Here is a 16907-nt window from a genome sequence, read left to right as displayed (position 1 = left end):
CAGCCGAGTAAGTTTTCAAAGAAAATAAAATGTCAGCCGCACTCAGTGTTTAGCAGCTCAGCATCATGCAGAATCACTTGAGAGGACAGAACAGCAGCCGTCCCGCGGTCTGTCGAGAGGCGCTTGTTTTATTAAACACGTTCCCGTCATGGGGATCTTGATGCGACTCCCCACCCAGAAAAGTCGTGTTTTATTTACATTTTCAGCTCTCCGGAATGACAAAATTGGGGACAAAGAGTATGTGAGGTAGAAAAGGCTGCAGCCCACTCTGAAAAGCACCACGATAAACCTTTTAAAGCAGCCAGCTCCCAGTCGAAAAGGAATAGTTCCCCCGTTTTTTTGGCAAATACGCCGCGAGTTAGACGACAGCGACGCCACTCTCATATCCGTCCGTTTGACATGGAGCAACAGCTAAGTTAGCTTAGCATAAACGCTAGAAACAGCCACAGGGGGAAACGGCTAGCCTCGACCGTCTGCACACACATTCTTCTGATTCACTTATTGCGTTCAGGGTTGCGTGGGGCTGGAGCCTGTCAGTATCCCAGCATGCACTGGGTGAGAGGTCGGGCAACACCCTGGCCAGGTTGTCAGTCTGTCGCTGATCTTAACTTTGTTGTGTGGAGCTTTTTGGTCCAGCAGCAGCGTGCACTCTCTCTGTCTCCGTGATCACCCATTCTGTACATCAGTATAGCCAATAATCAGCGTCGCGATACAGCCGTGATCCCTGTAACCACTGACTTCACACGAGGATGTTAATATGACTTTTGCGTGCACCGATAGAATCAGGCAGCAGCACTTTTGAGCACGGCTGCTTTTTGGGGGTGTGCTTGGGTGCCAGTGAGGGGATGCGCAACTATGTGTGGATTCATTTTGAATTCTAGTCGAAGATACAGAGAGTCAGTCCAGAAGCAGTGGGAGACTGGGGGATTTCTAAACACACACACACACACACACACACACACACACCACACACAGTATACAAATGCAGTTTGTTCCTGCCAAGTGGCTCCATCTTAACAATTACTGTTGTCAGGGAAACAGTGTCTGTGCCTATCTCTTTTTCCAGCACAGGGGGCAGAAGATGAAAAGGCGTGTGTGTGTGTGTGTGTGTGTGTGTGCGCTCTGCATAGCAGCTTGCGCACTGCTCAGTACAAAAAAAGCTCTTGAAACGAACTCCTGACTGCCGAGTACCTTCAGGTCAAACATGAACAACAGTGTTCTGAAACTTACATTCAAGACATTCACAGCCAGCAAAACAAAAAAACAAAAAACACACACACACACACACACACACACACACACACACACACAGCCAGTTTTATTTCTCCTTTTCAAACATCTGAGAGAGACCAGACAATTAGGTCAACAGAGCCTCAAGGTGGAGAGGAGAGGAGCAGTGGAGTGGGGGGGGGGGGGGGGGGGGGGGGGGGGGGTGCAAAAGAAGAGAGATGGAGGATAAATACAACTGTAGAGTGAGAATCATTCGTTGTATCTTTCGAGCTTGAGATGCTGTAGATATATATATATATATATATATTGCACAAGAAGCCCCTCAGGAGCTCAAAGGAGCATTGATCATTCCTCATAATGACGGTACAACGCGTTCAAAGGCTGCGACTTAACGCCGTATGAGAGAAACATATATGGCCTGTCTGTCGATTTATTTAGCAATAATAATCTTTACTTGTAAAAAATGAATGCGGTGAAGATTCATTAAACACATTTCCGCGGAAATGAAAAAGAGATGGAACGATAGAAACAGGCGCACAAAAGGGGGGGATTATTAGCGGCCCAGTGAACTTCACGTTTAATGAGCTCTCCGTCCGCTTCCTGCTCGCGTCACGTTCGGTGTTTTTCGCTGCTCTTCCCTCTCCTCTCTCTTTCTGCACACACCTGCTTTCACCGAGATGGCCGCGCTGCACGGGTCTGTCTCCGAGTGAGAAGAAGAAGAAGGAGGAGGAGGAGGAGGAGGAGGAGGAGGAGGAGGAGAAAGCTGTGTTCTCTCTCTTTGATTCTTCAACGTTTCCCACCAAAGTCTGGCTGACCTTTTCCCTCCACTTGTAATCCCTTCAGGCACATTTTTCATGGCCGGTGGTGGAATGGAAGAACGTATGGTTGTTTACATCCGTCTGTCCCTATGATGACACGGTGCCGTAACTCAACCTGGTGAATCCCTCTCGAAGTTTTAAACAGTGCAGACGCACCCACTGCACCTGGCTAAGGACTGCAGATGTTTCCCTCTGCGCGTATGTCGACACCCACCCCCCCCCCTTTGTCTCTCCTCTCAGCTGAAGTTCAGCAACAGTCTTAGCATGTTGATTTTGCCAGCAGCACAGCTCAGTCCCTTTCTTCATTTCATGGAGGTGAACAACAGAGAGAAGCTCAGTCTGAGTCCTTTGAAGGGACGATAGCTTTACACTGATCCATTAGTCCTGTTCATGCAAGGCTTTGTCATGAAAAAATCATGCCTCAATTAAGACAAGACAAGCTTCTGATCAAAGCTGCGTCCCGGCAGGAAGCTACTTTTCGCAGTGATTGCTGTAGGCATAAACAAGACGCAGACAGATGCTCTTTGTCTTTCCAAAGACAGAGACTGACCTTTGGAGCTGAGCGCAGGTAATAGCATCAATTTAACGGGAGAAGATTTGCGAGCCTCCTCTGGTCAGGGCTAATGCTTTCTCCGAAGCCTGGCAGGTTGGGTGTGTTTGCACAGGGAGGGACGGCTGGGAAGTTGGGTAATACAGAACAAACTATGTTTAAACTCACATAAACCTTCGCAAGCTTCAACACGGCTCAGCAGGATTCGGAAGGGGGGGTTGGCGATGGGAAGGTAAGAAGAGAATTTAGGGCGAAGGCCAGAAAAAACATTTGCACAGATGTGGTTGCCTGCTGAGAGTGAAGCTCTGAGCGGTTTCTTCCTGCGCTGCGTGTTACAAGCTAACTCTTGCTAGCATGGTAAAGGCTTGTTCCACACACGATTCCTCTGAAACAAAGTGGAACTAATTAATAATTATATTCGAACTAACATTGGAGATCAAACATAAACATTTGAAATGGGGCAAACAGATCTGCAGTGCCGCTGAGCCACCAATCCTCTCCGTGTGTGTGTGTGTGTGTGTGTGTGCATGCCTAACTGCATTTACGTTATGTCTTATTGAATTAAAGTTATGATCGGGACCGCCCGAGGTCAGTATATGTGAACTCTTTGCTCTGCCTTCTGCTCACATGATCGGCAGGTCAGCTGGTTTGTGATTGTTGTGGAAGTGTTTCTCTCCCTCTCAAGCCTGCGAAGACTTCCCCTCCCCCCTGCTACCATCTTTCCCACGGCTCTCTCAGTGTCCAGCCAGGCCATTCGAAAAGGAAGATGTTGGGTGGTTAATCCTTCACTTCATCATTTTTCAAGAGAAACCCGTGGACAAGGAACAAACGATACAGTATGAAAGCAAAAAGAGGAACGCAGTTCAAACAAACAGAAAAGAGAAACAATATGTGTTTCTATTCGAAAATCTAATTTTGATACCTGATCAAGAATGTGTCACAGCCCCACAAACACACAAAGAAACGCTTCCTCCAAGAAAGGCGTGGCACCGAGCCACTTGCCGTTGTGTGATGCAGGAAGAGTAATGTGTGTCCTTACTCACCTCTCTATTTCTCTGTTCGCCTGCAGGCTTGAGTGCAGCAAAGTTGTTGAAAGCCAATGGACTGAACCCCGTAGTCCTGGAGGCCAGGGACCGGGTCGGGGGTCGCACCTTCACTGTGCGGGTAAGACCAGGAGAGCTAACACTGCTGCAAATGCTGCTATTAAAAGGGACGTTTGTGCAGTGGAATCACTGCTGTGATGCAATCATTATTATTGATAATAACAATAATAAAACTAAACTTTATTTATATAGCACCTCAAATGTATGTATATATATAATTGATAATGTAGACTTTTTGGAAAGACATTGCAGCGCTGCATTGCAGTAGTTGAGCCTACTTACAATAAAACCATGCACAAACCTCTCTGTATCTCTGGAAGAAAGAAAAAGTCTGGCGTTGGCAACGTTGGTCTGCTTGTAGTAAACTGTAGGCACTCTTTTTATCTTTGCTCTTTTGGACCCATAATGAGGAACACTGTTATGTCCTGGGGACATATTGGGTCATCTAATAATTGATGACAGAGTTCACTCCAGTATTCAAAGGAATGAAAAGGGGTCAGGTTATCAGGCTCACCAGCTACGTAGAGTCGGGTGTCATCTGCATAGCAGCGAAATCAATACTGTGCTTATGGATGATTACCTCAGGTGTCAACATATAAAGACTGAAAAGTAGTGGACCCAGGAGCGAGCCTTGTGGTACTCCACGAGACTTTGGTGATCACCAGTGTTAAAGGCTGCACTGAGATCCAGAAGCACAAGAAAAGCTAATATTTTCAGCATTATCTGTAATTTATGTTTATGTTTAATAATGTTTTGATGTGTTTTTTTTTTTTTTTGTCTTTTTCAGAATAAGGAGACAAAGTGTGTTGATCTGGGCGGAGCTTACATCGGACCAACTCAGAACCGCATCCTCCGATTGGCCAAAGAGTACGGCATAAATACCTACAAAGTCAACGAGCAAGAGAGCCTAGTGCATTATGTCAACGTGAGTGTCCCGGCATCTGTGTGCGGTTTTTAGGATAGCAGATCATGTTTACTCCTCAAGCTTTGGTTGATGCCATGTATCGGGCCCACATGTTCCAGATGTGTCCTTCAGTTGGAGATCGGCAGTTTGACCAGTTCCAGAAGATAACACAAACATCCTGAGGGTCTGAGCCATTATCAAATAGACAGGAAACTCATGTCTGTGTTGATCTTCTGGCGTCGTTCAACAGGCCGTGGCGGCAGGGACGTATATATATTTATCAGCTGCACTTGACAAACAGCAAAACATGCACCATGTCTCATACTCTCTGCTACCTTAGCATTGCTCCTCTGACTGAAGACCAAGGTATTGCGCAGAAGAAAACCAAACGCTGTGACTTTCCTATGTGTCTGCCCGAGCAGCCAGCCACCCCTCTCCTCTGCAGCATTAGTGACTGGAGATGCTAATCTTCGCCCGAGGGATTTCTGTAATGCAGTTTCTCTTTTCTCTTAGTGGTTGAAAGGCTAGCAAAAACAAACAAAGAAGGAGGAAAGAAAGAGGCACTGAGGCCATCTTTGTTCTTCTTGTTATGCTATCTCATTAGCGTGGGCGCACCGCTGTCCTTAACACAGTTGTGTTCCTCCACCTGATTTGATTTTCCGTTGCTGCCATGTGCCCCGGTCAAACTACCCTACTGTAAACCACTGCACTGTCTAGTGTGTGTGTGTGTGTGTGTGTGTGTCTGTGTAGTGGGATAGAGAGAGCTTATCTCAACATAGGCCATATGTGTTCAAGTCATTTCATCGTAAATTCAGATATGGACTTTGAGCTTCTGGCCTGGGGTTGTGGACACAAACACAGACACACACTCGAACACACTTTCACTGCATTATATAGAAACCCAATTTGTGCACCTCCATTTGTCCGCATGAGGAGGCCAAAAGATTGACAAACGCCTCTCGATGTAATGAAATCCAATGCGGCGACACAAAACATACTGCCTCATAAATCACCACAGAGTTGAAATCAAAGTCTCTCCGTCAGAGTCAACAAACTCTTCTGTGTTAGAAAAGTGATTTATTGCAGGGCTGCAGTGTGAGCTGCACACTCACACTTGAGTACATGTCAGCATCATTTCAAGTGAATCTCTTGCGTGTCTGCAGGTCATTTGAATCGCGTGCAAACAACTACATAGGGAGGTAACTGCTTGATGGTTAGCACGGATTGGTATGAAATAATGAAAATCTTTTGAACGTCTCGTATATAAACATGTACTGTAATTTACATTCATTCGTCAGGGAATAGACAATAGAGGGTCGATTATCTGAATCACGCGGGTGACAGGTTTTCGTCCTCCTCTGGGGACTCAGGGGAAGAGTCCAGGTTCCACGGCCAAAGGCAGGATACCAGATCTGTAGTGAGCACAAACAGACCTCTGTGCTCTGATCAGGTTAGCAGAGACATGTTGCTTAATAACACAGTACGCTCTCAGTTTGAGTTAGCTTAATAGCTCTTCTGTCCAGTTAAACACACTGTGTAACGCTGTGTGGACTGATCCTGTGGAAGCATGGTTTCGTGGTCATGGTCCTCGGCACCGGTGCGCTATTGACATGACCTACTTCAGCAGTGCTGTGAAATGTCACCAGCATGACGTTTGGCTCAGGCAGCAGCTGGGTAATAAAACCTGTGGCTCAGCGAAGGACTCGGCTGGACCGCCCCGGTGTTGTGAGGCGTTATGTGAGCTCTGAATCCATCCACGCTCGTGTATGGGAGCTCCTGTGTGAGCGTGTCTCCCTAGTTACTATCTCTGTAAGATCCACTCAAAGACCAGACTCACACACACACACACACACACATACGCGAGAGCCAAGTGCTCGTAGCTTCCTGGCTGGTTTCCATGGCAGCGTGCCTCATCAAAAGCTGCTCATCCCTATCAGTGTCAGACACAGCGTATCTGCCTGTGCGTGCATTCATGCATTTGTGCATGCATACGTGTGGAGGGGTGAGGAGGAGCTCGTCCCGCAGCTGACTCGGCAAAAATGTGAATTCCCACCACAGCACTCAAGAGACAAACGTAGTTTCCAATTCGAGAATGAGGCTGGCGATAACGCTAGGCTAACTAGCATCCCTGCTGGGACAAGAGGTCCCCGTTATCTGTCTTTTACCAGCTGGTGGTCTGATCATACAGAGGAGCTGTCGCGGCAGAGAAATGATGAAGTGACTCGATCCTCATCAGCTAGGCGGGGGCTGACGTTAACATGAGCACGGGCGCAATGCGGACAGAAGATAGTGGCACCCTAACAAGAAAATGGCTGTGTGGTCACCCTGTCATATGTAATATCACCTATTCCAACTTTTGATTCCTGCAGCTTTCCCCTCATCAGCAATGTACTATCCATTTATTTCACCACATGCAATTTCACTTCAACTTGTGCGTATCGCTATCACTTTGTTTTGATTGTAAGTAGCTTTGGATTAGCCAAGAAGCTAGTCAGACGCATTAAGCTCCGAACAGACGCAGCGGGTGAAAAGTTTCCCGATCGCTGCTCCAGTCTGAACTTCGCGACAGAGGAAAGCTCGCGGGGGTGACATTTGCGTTGATCTAACCCTATGTGACGGTGTGTCTACATTACTTCACAGGACAGCAGCCCGAGTGATAGTAAGCCAGCATGTGTGCCGAGCCATTGTGTGATTAGGGCTAGCTTTCAAGCAAGCCGCGTAGCTAATCAGCTTTTCTATGGCAGATTGTAATCCAAAAGGCCAGTGCTGGTTTCCCTTATCAGCAAACTACTGCCTTACAGGCAGCTGCAGCTCTCAGCACTGGATTTATTAATGAGGTCTTGCTATCAGAGATGGGAAACAGACTTTGATTAAACACCGTCCCCCGGTTATCGGAGATTGAGAAAGAGCGTGGGATCGTCCCAGCGCTCCTCCTGCAGTGCGGACGTCGTGCGTGTTTGCACGTTCACTGAGAGAGAAACGGCTGCTCAGTATCCTAACCATCATCACTCTTAACGTGAGAAAGGAGTGTGTTGTTGCGTTGTACAACTCGAGTCCCCTCATCTACATAAGACGAGATTCAATTCATCAGTTTCCTCAGTACAGGCCGAGGCCGTTTGGAGCAGATGAACTTCAGTACTCTGTATTTATTTTATGAATGGTTTGCATCAGAATATAAAAACATATTGAACTCAAACACAAACGTTTCTACCTCTTTATTCACGTGTGTTCACGTAGAGCTGAGTGAAGCTGGCATAAAATCATCTTATAAAGATGCCGTGGTGGACAATTGCCTGTCTAACATCCAGCAGACACAGATGGAGTCATGTTTTTGGCCAACATTCATTCTCATTTTAGCTCTGTTTTGCTCTCTGCTAACTCCTGAGGGGAATATCTGGCTCTTTAGCTGCTAAATGCTCCACAGTGTTCACCAGCTAATTGCTAACTTCGTCTGTCTGCTGTTTTGCTGCTGGGCAGGTTGGAAACAGTCAGTTAATCGAAGCCTTTTTGCTGAAAACAGCTGCCTTGCTGCTGTCTAGAAACAACGCTGGCGAGAGTGAACCAAAACAGTAAAGTTGTGGGCCGTTTAAACCAAAACAATGAGCTGAAAGATGCTAAAATGTTGCCTAGCTCTGAGGGGAACTGCAAAATCAGCTACTAATGATCTAATTCTAATCTGTGTGTCACGACAAGCGACACCTTTGACATCACACCCGGCCCTTTGGCCCGTTGACAGTATAAAAACATCGGTGAGAGCAGCTTTAAGGCCAACGCAGTACGTGATAACGCAGTAAAAGTGGCAGTAAAATGTAGTTGTATATAGTTTCAAAAAGGAGCACATGTGTTGAGTTGTTTCTCCGTCTGTTGTCACGGCAACCTGCGTCTCCGGGCAGCTTTAGGTTTAGACTCTCTCCTCCTGAGTGAGGCTGACTCACTGCTCACTGATGTGGAAACAGATGCTGCCGTGCATCCTCTCCTCACCCTGCCACCACCACCACCACCACCATCCCCCCCTTCCTTCCTCTGCGCTCCTCCTTCTGTATTCACTTGGCCAGCGTCACCATGGTGACAGACCTGTTGTCACACGGCAACGGACAGTTCTGAGCACGGCAGCGATGCTGTACGTAGTGAGGCGCTCCACCCTCTGTCTGTCGGTGCAGTCCGTTGTTGTTGTTGTTGTTGTTGTCGGGAAATGATAGCAGGTATTTTGTAAGATTATCAGATGATAAGTAGAGCGGTAGATGTAGAGCAGCAGGCGTAAGAAAAAACTTTGAGGGTCATAGTTCACTGTGCCTGTATGTGGGAGCGTTTGGTTTCGCCATTGTCGTTGGTGGACCAGTTTGTTGCCTACCGACAAAGAGAGATGTGAGTGTTCGACAGTGGCCGCCAGTAAAACGTCTCAGGAAAGAGTATCTGAGATGCCAAAGCACGCTCCACCACACACAGCGCTGTGGTGAGTGACTGATTAAAATATCACAGTTGATTGTTGAGCTACTTTTACACTTTTCAAACACAGAAAAGTGGCACAGTGCTGACAGTAAGCCTCCGCTCCTTGTTATTTTTACACAACAAAAGTTGCATTCTGAAGTGGTTTCCTTGGGCCTGTTGGCACTTGTTTGATATGTGATGTCATCTCAGGCAAGGTGTCGAATTATTGGTGACTGTGAATTTACAAATGACGTGCTTTTAACCTCTGAAACTCCATTTTCCACAAAATCTCCTTTCCCTTTCATTTCCCTTAAGGAAAGACTTACCACAGTATTTTATACACATTTCCCCAGAAATAAGCCTGGAGTATTTGTATTACCGCGTTGTAAGGTCATATAACAGTTGGGGAAACACTGTAAACGTCACATCATTGGTTTGCAGTGGGAAATAAAATTGTACATTTGGTGTGTGTGTGTGTTCCAGAAAGAATCCCCAATAAAATGGCTGCAAATGACGTGACACAAACCACAATGAGATACTGTGTGTAATAGGAGGCCATTATTGGGTCAATACTGGTGCAGCCGTATGAGAGTGAACCCAGAAGGCCTGTTCCCTCACTCCCCCACTGTGAGGCACGCACACAAAGCCACCACTATGTACACGAAATCGAGCAACAGTCCAGCACAGGGATCGTGGACTCTTATCGCGCTCACTGACTCCGAATCTTTGAATCTGTCATAAAATGTTGCACAATAAACCAAGCTGCTCCACCACTCATTCTGACTCAGCATGTTGGAGGTCGACTGGGTTTTCTCTTCACTGTCTGTCAAGTTCACCTCGGCTGCAGAGTTTTCCCCTCAGCTGGAAACGCCCACAACAGTCCAGTTTCAGAGTGAGCAGCTCTGCAGGGCCGGATGGTCGTATATATATATATATATATATATATATATATATATATATATATGTATATATCATATATTTAGTGGTAGGGGGGAACTCTGCTCGTAATCACGGAGGAAATGCTGTGTGTGATTTTGTTAATGATGAAGGTGACGTGTGCCCAACAGGGAAAGTCCCACCCATTCAAAGGCTCCTTCCCTCCCATGTGGAACCCCATCGTCTTGCTGGACTTCAACAACCTGTGGAGGACGATGGACGAGATGGGCAGGGAGGTAAAAGCCCGAATCGCCCTTGTCGTTTGGTTTTGCTCTCCTCTCTCTTGCGTCTCGCCTTTGCTGAATGTGCGTTTCTTGCTGCATTTCAGATTCCCAGAGAGGCTCCCTGGAGGGCTCCCCATGCTGAGGAGTGGGACAAGATGTCCATGCTGCAGCTCTTTGAAAAGATCTGCTGGACCAGGTAGCAGAGAATACAGAGAATTATATTACTTCCGCCCGATTATGTATTTCTTTTAAGATTATTGCTTCTTTTGGCATTTTCACCTTTATTGGAATTGAAGTGGGGATATTGTGGTTACACGGCACGCACCCTGACCATCAGCCACCCTTCAGAGTGGCCTTCAGCTCTACCATCTGATGTCCCTTGCAGTCAGTCGCAGCTCAGACACACGGAGATACAGTTTATCCAGTGCAGAGAGTTTGATACTTTGCACTTGTGTTCGATCAAATGTCTTAAATTTTTCAGTTTTACAATCCGCATAAGACACCCAGATAAGGGAAAAACTCCCCCTTCAACAGGGCAGAAATGGAAGGAACCTCAGGGAGAGTTTACAGAAAGTATGTAATCATAGCGTGTAGTTCACTTACACCAGCCACACATCTATGGAGAAATGTATGTATCTCCCTGCCTCTGAGTCGGGCAGCGAACACATACACAGCCATACATCAGGAAAATCCTATGTTTAACTTTCAAGCATGCACACAGAAACACTGTAGGAAAAAAAAAATGAAGAGTTTCTCCAAAGTGGTTAACAAAATATAATCTGTTTGTTTAACCCCTCCCCTTATTTCAAGCACCGTCCGTCGCTTCGCCACTCTGTTCGTCAACGTGAACGTGACTTCTGAACCCCACGAGGTGTCGGCTCTGTGGTTCCTCTGGTACGTGAAACAGTGCGGAGGAACCATGAGGATCTTCTCCACCACTAACGGGGGACAGGTAGGTCTGTGTGTGTGTGTGTGTGTGTGTGTGTGTTCAGTATCAGGTTTTGAAGCCTCAAGTCTGGCATTTTGGAACCAGAAGTGACATATTTGGATGAGAGGGTGGAGCTGGGACACTATGCTATAGTACACCTGCAGCCTGACTGCACCCGGCTCCTGGCTGCTAACGCTGCTGTTCCGGAGCCCCGCCCTAAAGCAGGCCCTGCTTTATCATCTGTTTTCCTCTAAATGGGACCATCATTTATGAAATGAACATTGTGCTGTATTGAAGAAGACTTGAAACTAGCGACTGAGACCATAAACTCATGAGGAACATGTTTACTGAGGTCATAAATCAAGATGGAAGTATTGCTTATTTTCTCATAGACTTCTATGCAGTCGGCCATTAGAAAGACTGCAGGTCGAAGGCACTTCCCACTCCGGCTTCACTCTTCGGAGCCGGGGGGGGGTTGGTGCTCGGCCTGTCAAAGATTAACGTGAGATGCGGCTTTTGAAGATGCCCGCTAAACTTGTTATACGGAACATTATCGTGCTGCAGCGTTCTAGAAAAGCAAGCTGAGCGACTGAGCCAGTCCGGGAAGAGGTTTGCCAAGAAGCGACGTGGGAGCCGAGATGCACTCAGTCGAGCCGCAGTGAGAGCTCCCACAGCCTCCTAAATCAGCATGACTATAAGCCTGACAAAAGCTGTTTTCTTGGAGTGCAGGGTGGGGGGTGGGGGGGGGGGGGGGGGTCACATTCTGTCGCCGCACTGGCCCTGTTGCCATAGCCACTGAGGAGAGAGATTTAGGTAAACAGACGATGTTGTAGCCAGCTCTGTTGTCACGTCCAGTCTGCTGGACCTTCCCATTTAAAACACTTGTTTCTACGGGCGCATGAGTATGTGCGCGCACACACACACACACACACACACACACACGCACACACACACACATATATACAGTCATTTGAGCTGTTGTTTAAAGGAGGGAGTTATGTAAGTGTTGCACACGGGGGCACATTTGGTTCTTTCGTTACTTTCAGAGGAGCTTTCCGCTGAAACTGAGAAAAAAAAACAAAAAAACTCGTCAATCAAACGAGACGAACACAGACCCTCTTTGCTTCACTGCCAGGACCGATTTAGGTTCAGCTCGTCATTTTCCGGCGACTGGCGGGCAAATCCATCCAAATGCCACAGTGGAATACACACAATGTGTTTCTGATCAGGGAGAACAGAGAGACGTTGACACTAACCATATGGAAAAGGTCACTGTCTATTTAATTTTGTGTATCAGAGCTTTGGCAGCACTTAATCTCTCTCCACCCCCTCAGTCCTCTCCATCATTCAGCAGTCGCCCGGCCGGAGCTTTGCAAACACATTTTCCTTCTGGTTTGAGACGTAGAAATCCGAAGTGAAGGAAGGAGGGTGACGGGTATGAAACACCAGGATAAATCACCCGATTTTATCAGCTCGCCTCCTAAAAGCTGGCTTTATAAGTAAGAAGGAATTTCACCAAATATAGACCGAGGCTGCCTCGCGTGAGGAGCATGAAAACACTAGACGAGGCCAGACTCCAGTCTTGCCGCCTCTGTGGTTTTGCTGGTGGTGGTGGCGACTGACCCCCCCGCTCTCTCTCCGTCCTCCCCCTCTGCAGGAGAGGAAGTTTGTAGGCGGCTCCAGTCAGATCAGCGAGCACATGGCCAGAGAGCTGGGAGACCGGGTGAAGCTGCAGTCTCCGGCCTACAGGATCGACCAGAGCGGAGACGCGGTGGTGGTGGAGACGCTGGACAAACAGACCTACACAGTAAGTCTGCCGCAGCCTCCCAGTGGTGGGAGGGAACATCTGCTCAAGTACTGAAGTGTAATTTTGAGGTACTCATACTTGAGTATTTCCATTTCGTGCTACTTTATACTTCCACTCCACCATTTATATGTAACGCCACTAAAACATACAATGAGCTTTTGTGCAGTTTCCAGGGGCAACTCGTTTCTTACTTCTAAACTTCTCCGATTGGTTTTATTTTGAATAGCTGTTCGAGGCCCAAAGAGAAATTGTGCAGTGTTTCACCCAAAAAAGCAAAGATTAGAGGGAGAAAAAAAATAATTTCTTCCTCCATTAATCATTTAATGACCTCTCAGATTTATCTTGTGACCCTTTGGACTAAACCACCCAACACTATATGAAGTCATTAAAACTAAAGCCCTGCTTTATCAGTATTAACTACCTACTATTACCATTTTTCTGAAGAATGAGTACTTTTGATTTTGATACTTGAAAATCTCGCTGATAATACTTACGTATTGCTACTTTTACTGAGGCAAACCATCTCAGTACTTCTTCTGTAATTATTGTCTTCTTATTGGTATCGTATTAAAAAAAAAAAAAAAACAGAAAACACATGCAGTATTTGTACACTCCATGCTGTGACATGTAGTCTGGATATGTAACGTGTCCTCAGAGACAAGACTACAACTCTTCCACCAACAGTCTGAATCACAAAGTGCAGCTTGAAATATTGTCCTCTGCTGCCACCTACTGGTTGCTTGGCAACCTGCTGCCACACTGTCCTCTCCTGTTTTTCTGTTTACGTGTGTGTGTGTGTGTGTGTGTGTGTGTGTCTTTTTGCCGTAGGCCAAGTACGTGATCATGGCCACCCCTCCTGGCCTGAACCTGAAGATGCACTTTAACCCCGAGTTGCCACCGCTGAGGAACCAGCTGATCCACCGCGTCCCTATGGGCTCCGTCATCAAGTGCATGGTCTACTACAAAGAGAACTTCTGGAGGAAAAAGGGTGCGCGGCGGTATACATCTTAATTCGTCTTTTACACTCTTTTTTTTTTTTTTAACACTTGTGCTCGCGTGTCACCAGGATACTGCGGCAGCATGGTGATCGAGGAGGAAGGCGCTCCCATCGGCCTGACGCTGGACGACACGAAGCCTGACGGGACAGTACCGGCCATTATGGGGTGAATAGACGAGCTCCAGCCAGTCCTCTGCAACATATAATATTACGGTTATGTTAATATTACGGTTATGATGAACAATGAATAAGGATAAGGCAGACTTTCTGATTTCTAGACCACGTGCAGTATCTGTGGCTCTCAGTCCAAAGCCCATTGGTTCTTACTGAAGACGTGAATCTCTAAAACTGACTGAAAACATATAGTTTCATTTTTCAATAAGGCTCGGTCATTTCCTAAAACTGGCTGGCCACAAACTAAATCACTAAAACCGGAGGAAAGTTGTGGATAAATACAGATTTGGTGGAGTTAGTATTTACAGAGAGGAAGAAGGAATATCAGACTTTGGATACACAGGATCGGTTCATTTTCTAGTTTGGGTCTTTTTACGGGATTTGATGACAATAAGAAAAATAAAGAAATATGACCCGACATATGCTGCTGTAAAGGATTCCCCTTAAATGGAATGAAAAAAAAAAAAAAACCTCATCACACATCTGGCCACGTGGTGTACAAAATGAGTGAGTTGGTTTGAGTAGTGCAGTTTCACATTTCATATTTTCTTGCCTCTCTCCTCCAGATTCATCCTGGCTCGCAAGTGCCGAAAACTATCGGGGCTGAGCAAAGAGGAGAGGTAGGGGCACGCTGGAGACGCCACAGCACACATTCATAAACTCTCAGCCGCCGCGAGATCGGTTTCATCCGAACTGTCGTCTTTTTTTTTTTTTTTTTGTCCTCGCGTTTTAGGTTGAAGAGGATCTGTGAGATCTACTCCAGGGTGCTGGGCTCGGAAGAGGCTCTGCATGTGAGTTTGGAGACAGGCCGACGCACAGTCGCTCAGCCACAGTGGCGCTTGCGTCACCAGTTAAACCCTTCATGTGTCTGCTTGTGTCTGGCAGCCGGTGCACTACGAGGAGAAGAACTGGTGTGAGGAGGAGTACTCTGGGGGCTGCTACACGGCCTACTTCCCCCCAGGAGTCCTCACCCAGTACGGCAAGTAAGTCTCACACACACACACACACACACACACACGCGCGCGTACACCAGCTCTTTCTTGGTGAGCCTGCCAGTCGCAAACCCACTAACCGTCAAGTTGGAGGGCCGTTTAAAGGCCCATCGGCGGGTAGTCACCGGGAACATCTGCTGCATTCACGAGCAGATTATCTGTGTCCAGTTCTGTACTGGTTTTTATTATTTAGAGTTTTGTTCCTCCAGTAAAAACGTTTCATTTTCATGGTTTCAGATGAACTGGAAGATATTTTATTCAGTCCAATTGCAGCGTGTCAAACTGCATTTGCATTCATCTTTAAACAACGCTGTTTTCAGGTGTGGCGGTACCTTTAATTAAAGGCCGCCTTATAAATGAGCTGGAACTCCGTCACCTCTCTCACGTTCTCTGCCCCTTCCTGTCTCCAGGGTGCTGAGGGAGCCGGTCGGCAGGTTGTACTTCGCAGGCACAGAGACGGCCACAGAGTGGAGCGGCTACATGGAGGGGGCAGTGCAGGCTGGGGAGAGAGCAGCCAGGGAGGTGAGAGAACCACCGAACCCCCGAGGACATAGGTACAGCTGAAAACACGCCCGGTCGGGCCCGGTGTCAATCAGGGCCCCCCCCCCCCCCCCGCGTGCTCCTGATGACGGCTTTAAAGAGATAGCGTGGCAGAATATGAATGGTCCGCTTTCTTTTCCAAGAGGGAGGTGAGAAGAGTTAGTTAATACGAAGCCACAGCCAGCAGCCGCTTAGCTTAGCATTAGCATAGAGACTGCTTGGCTGGCTTCTGTCTAACACTGGATCTAATAAAGTCAGCTCCTTATTTAATGGACAGAGTTGAGGGAGTTTAGTTCAAGTAAAATCAAAACCCTGGAAACAGAAAATATCCCTCTGTGCTTTTTGTTAAAACTTATACTAGTTTTTCTATTCTGACAATACATGTTTACAGTACAGTTCCATTTAATACATGTACATTTACACACACACTTGATAATACAAGTACTTTGCTGCGGTTGAGGCAGGTACAGAGGTACATTTTGCTCCCCTCCACCTCCCCAGCCTCCTGCTGGCACAGCATTACATGTGTTTGTCAGGAGGGACAGTCTTGCCGATTTGTTAGCAGGGACAAACGTTAGCAGCATCAATGAAACAACCCTCGTGTTCTGTTTGCAGGTCATCTGCGCGATGGGTAAAATCCACCAGAGTCAGATCTGGCAGACGGAGCCCGAGTGTGCGGTGAGGGGAATCTTCCTGAATATCTTTTGATTTCATTCAACTTAAAAGTCGAATGAATGTAACTCAAACCCTTCTCCTCCTCCTCCTCCTCCTCCTCCTCCTCCTCCTCTTGTCCCTCCAACAGGAAGTCCCAGCGTTCCCCTTTGTCACCACCTTCTGGGAGAGGAACATGCCTTCAGTCGGCGGCCTCCTCAAGTTTATGGGATACTCCACCGTCCTGTCCGTCGCCACCGCAGCCGGCCTGATGGCCTACAAGAAGGGCCTCCTGCCCCGGAGTTAAAGTGCACCGCAGCCGTCGTCTCACTCCTCTGCATCTCCGACGGGGGATCATCTCGGCAGACACTTGTACTTCTAGTGCACTGCTTTGTGGCCCAAACTACAAAGCAGTGAGCTGTGTAGGGTATAGGATGTTTTTTGAGAAGCACCCCGCTGTAAGAGAGACTGTTCAGCTCACGCGAAACACCAATGCACCATCACTCTGTTCACTCTGTTCACAAAAGAAAGAAAGAGAGAGAGAGAGAGAGAGAGAGAGAGAGAGAGAGGCAAACAGAATGGGCTGGTTAAAAGTCTGAGGAGGAGTGAGGAAGACTTCAGTTGA

General features: G+C 47.2%; 1 protein-coding gene across 2 annotated transcripts in view; it reads left to right on the top strand.

Annotated features, from left to right (window-relative positions):
* The window catches only part of mao (monoamine oxidase), an 18318-nt gene extending 1523 nt beyond the window's left edge, over positions 1–16795 (top strand). The window contains exons 2-15 of one of the 2 annotated variants that reach the window (XM_070914804.1): positions 3668–3762; positions 4489–4626; positions 10101–10205; positions 10298–10389; positions 11004–11145; positions 12779–12928; positions 13757–13916; positions 13995–14091; positions 14666–14719; positions 14833–14890; positions 14985–15082; positions 15502–15613; positions 16247–16309; positions 16434–16795. In XM_070914804.1, coding sequence (XP_070770905.1) covers positions 3668–3762; positions 4489–4626; positions 10101–10205; positions 10298–10389; positions 11004–11145; positions 12779–12928; positions 13757–13916; positions 13995–14091; positions 14666–14719; positions 14833–14890; positions 14985–15082; positions 15502–15613; positions 16247–16309; positions 16434–16589 — 1520 coding nt within the window. In that variant the 3' untranslated portion in view covers positions 16590–16795. Of the gene's footprint in view, positions 1–3667; positions 3763–4488; positions 4633–10100; positions 10206–10297; positions 10390–11003; positions 11146–12778; positions 12929–13756; positions 13917–13994; positions 14092–14665; positions 14720–14832; positions 14891–14984; positions 15083–15501; positions 15614–16246; positions 16310–16433 lie in introns of both variants that reach the window. The other variant, XM_070914805.1, reaches the window with a different exon arrangement.
* The last annotated feature ends 112 nt before the right edge of the window (positions 16796–16907 follow it).

Source organism: Enoplosus armatus, chromosome 11 (genome assembly GCF_043641665.1).
Source record: "Enoplosus armatus isolate fEnoArm2 chromosome 11, fEnoArm2.hap1, whole genome shotgun sequence".
NCBI lineage: Eukaryota > Metazoa > Chordata > Actinopteri > Centrarchiformes > Enoplosidae > Enoplosus > Enoplosus armatus.
The sequence above is the reverse complement of the archived record's forward strand: the minus strand, read 5'-3'. Positions and strand labels throughout refer to the sequence as shown.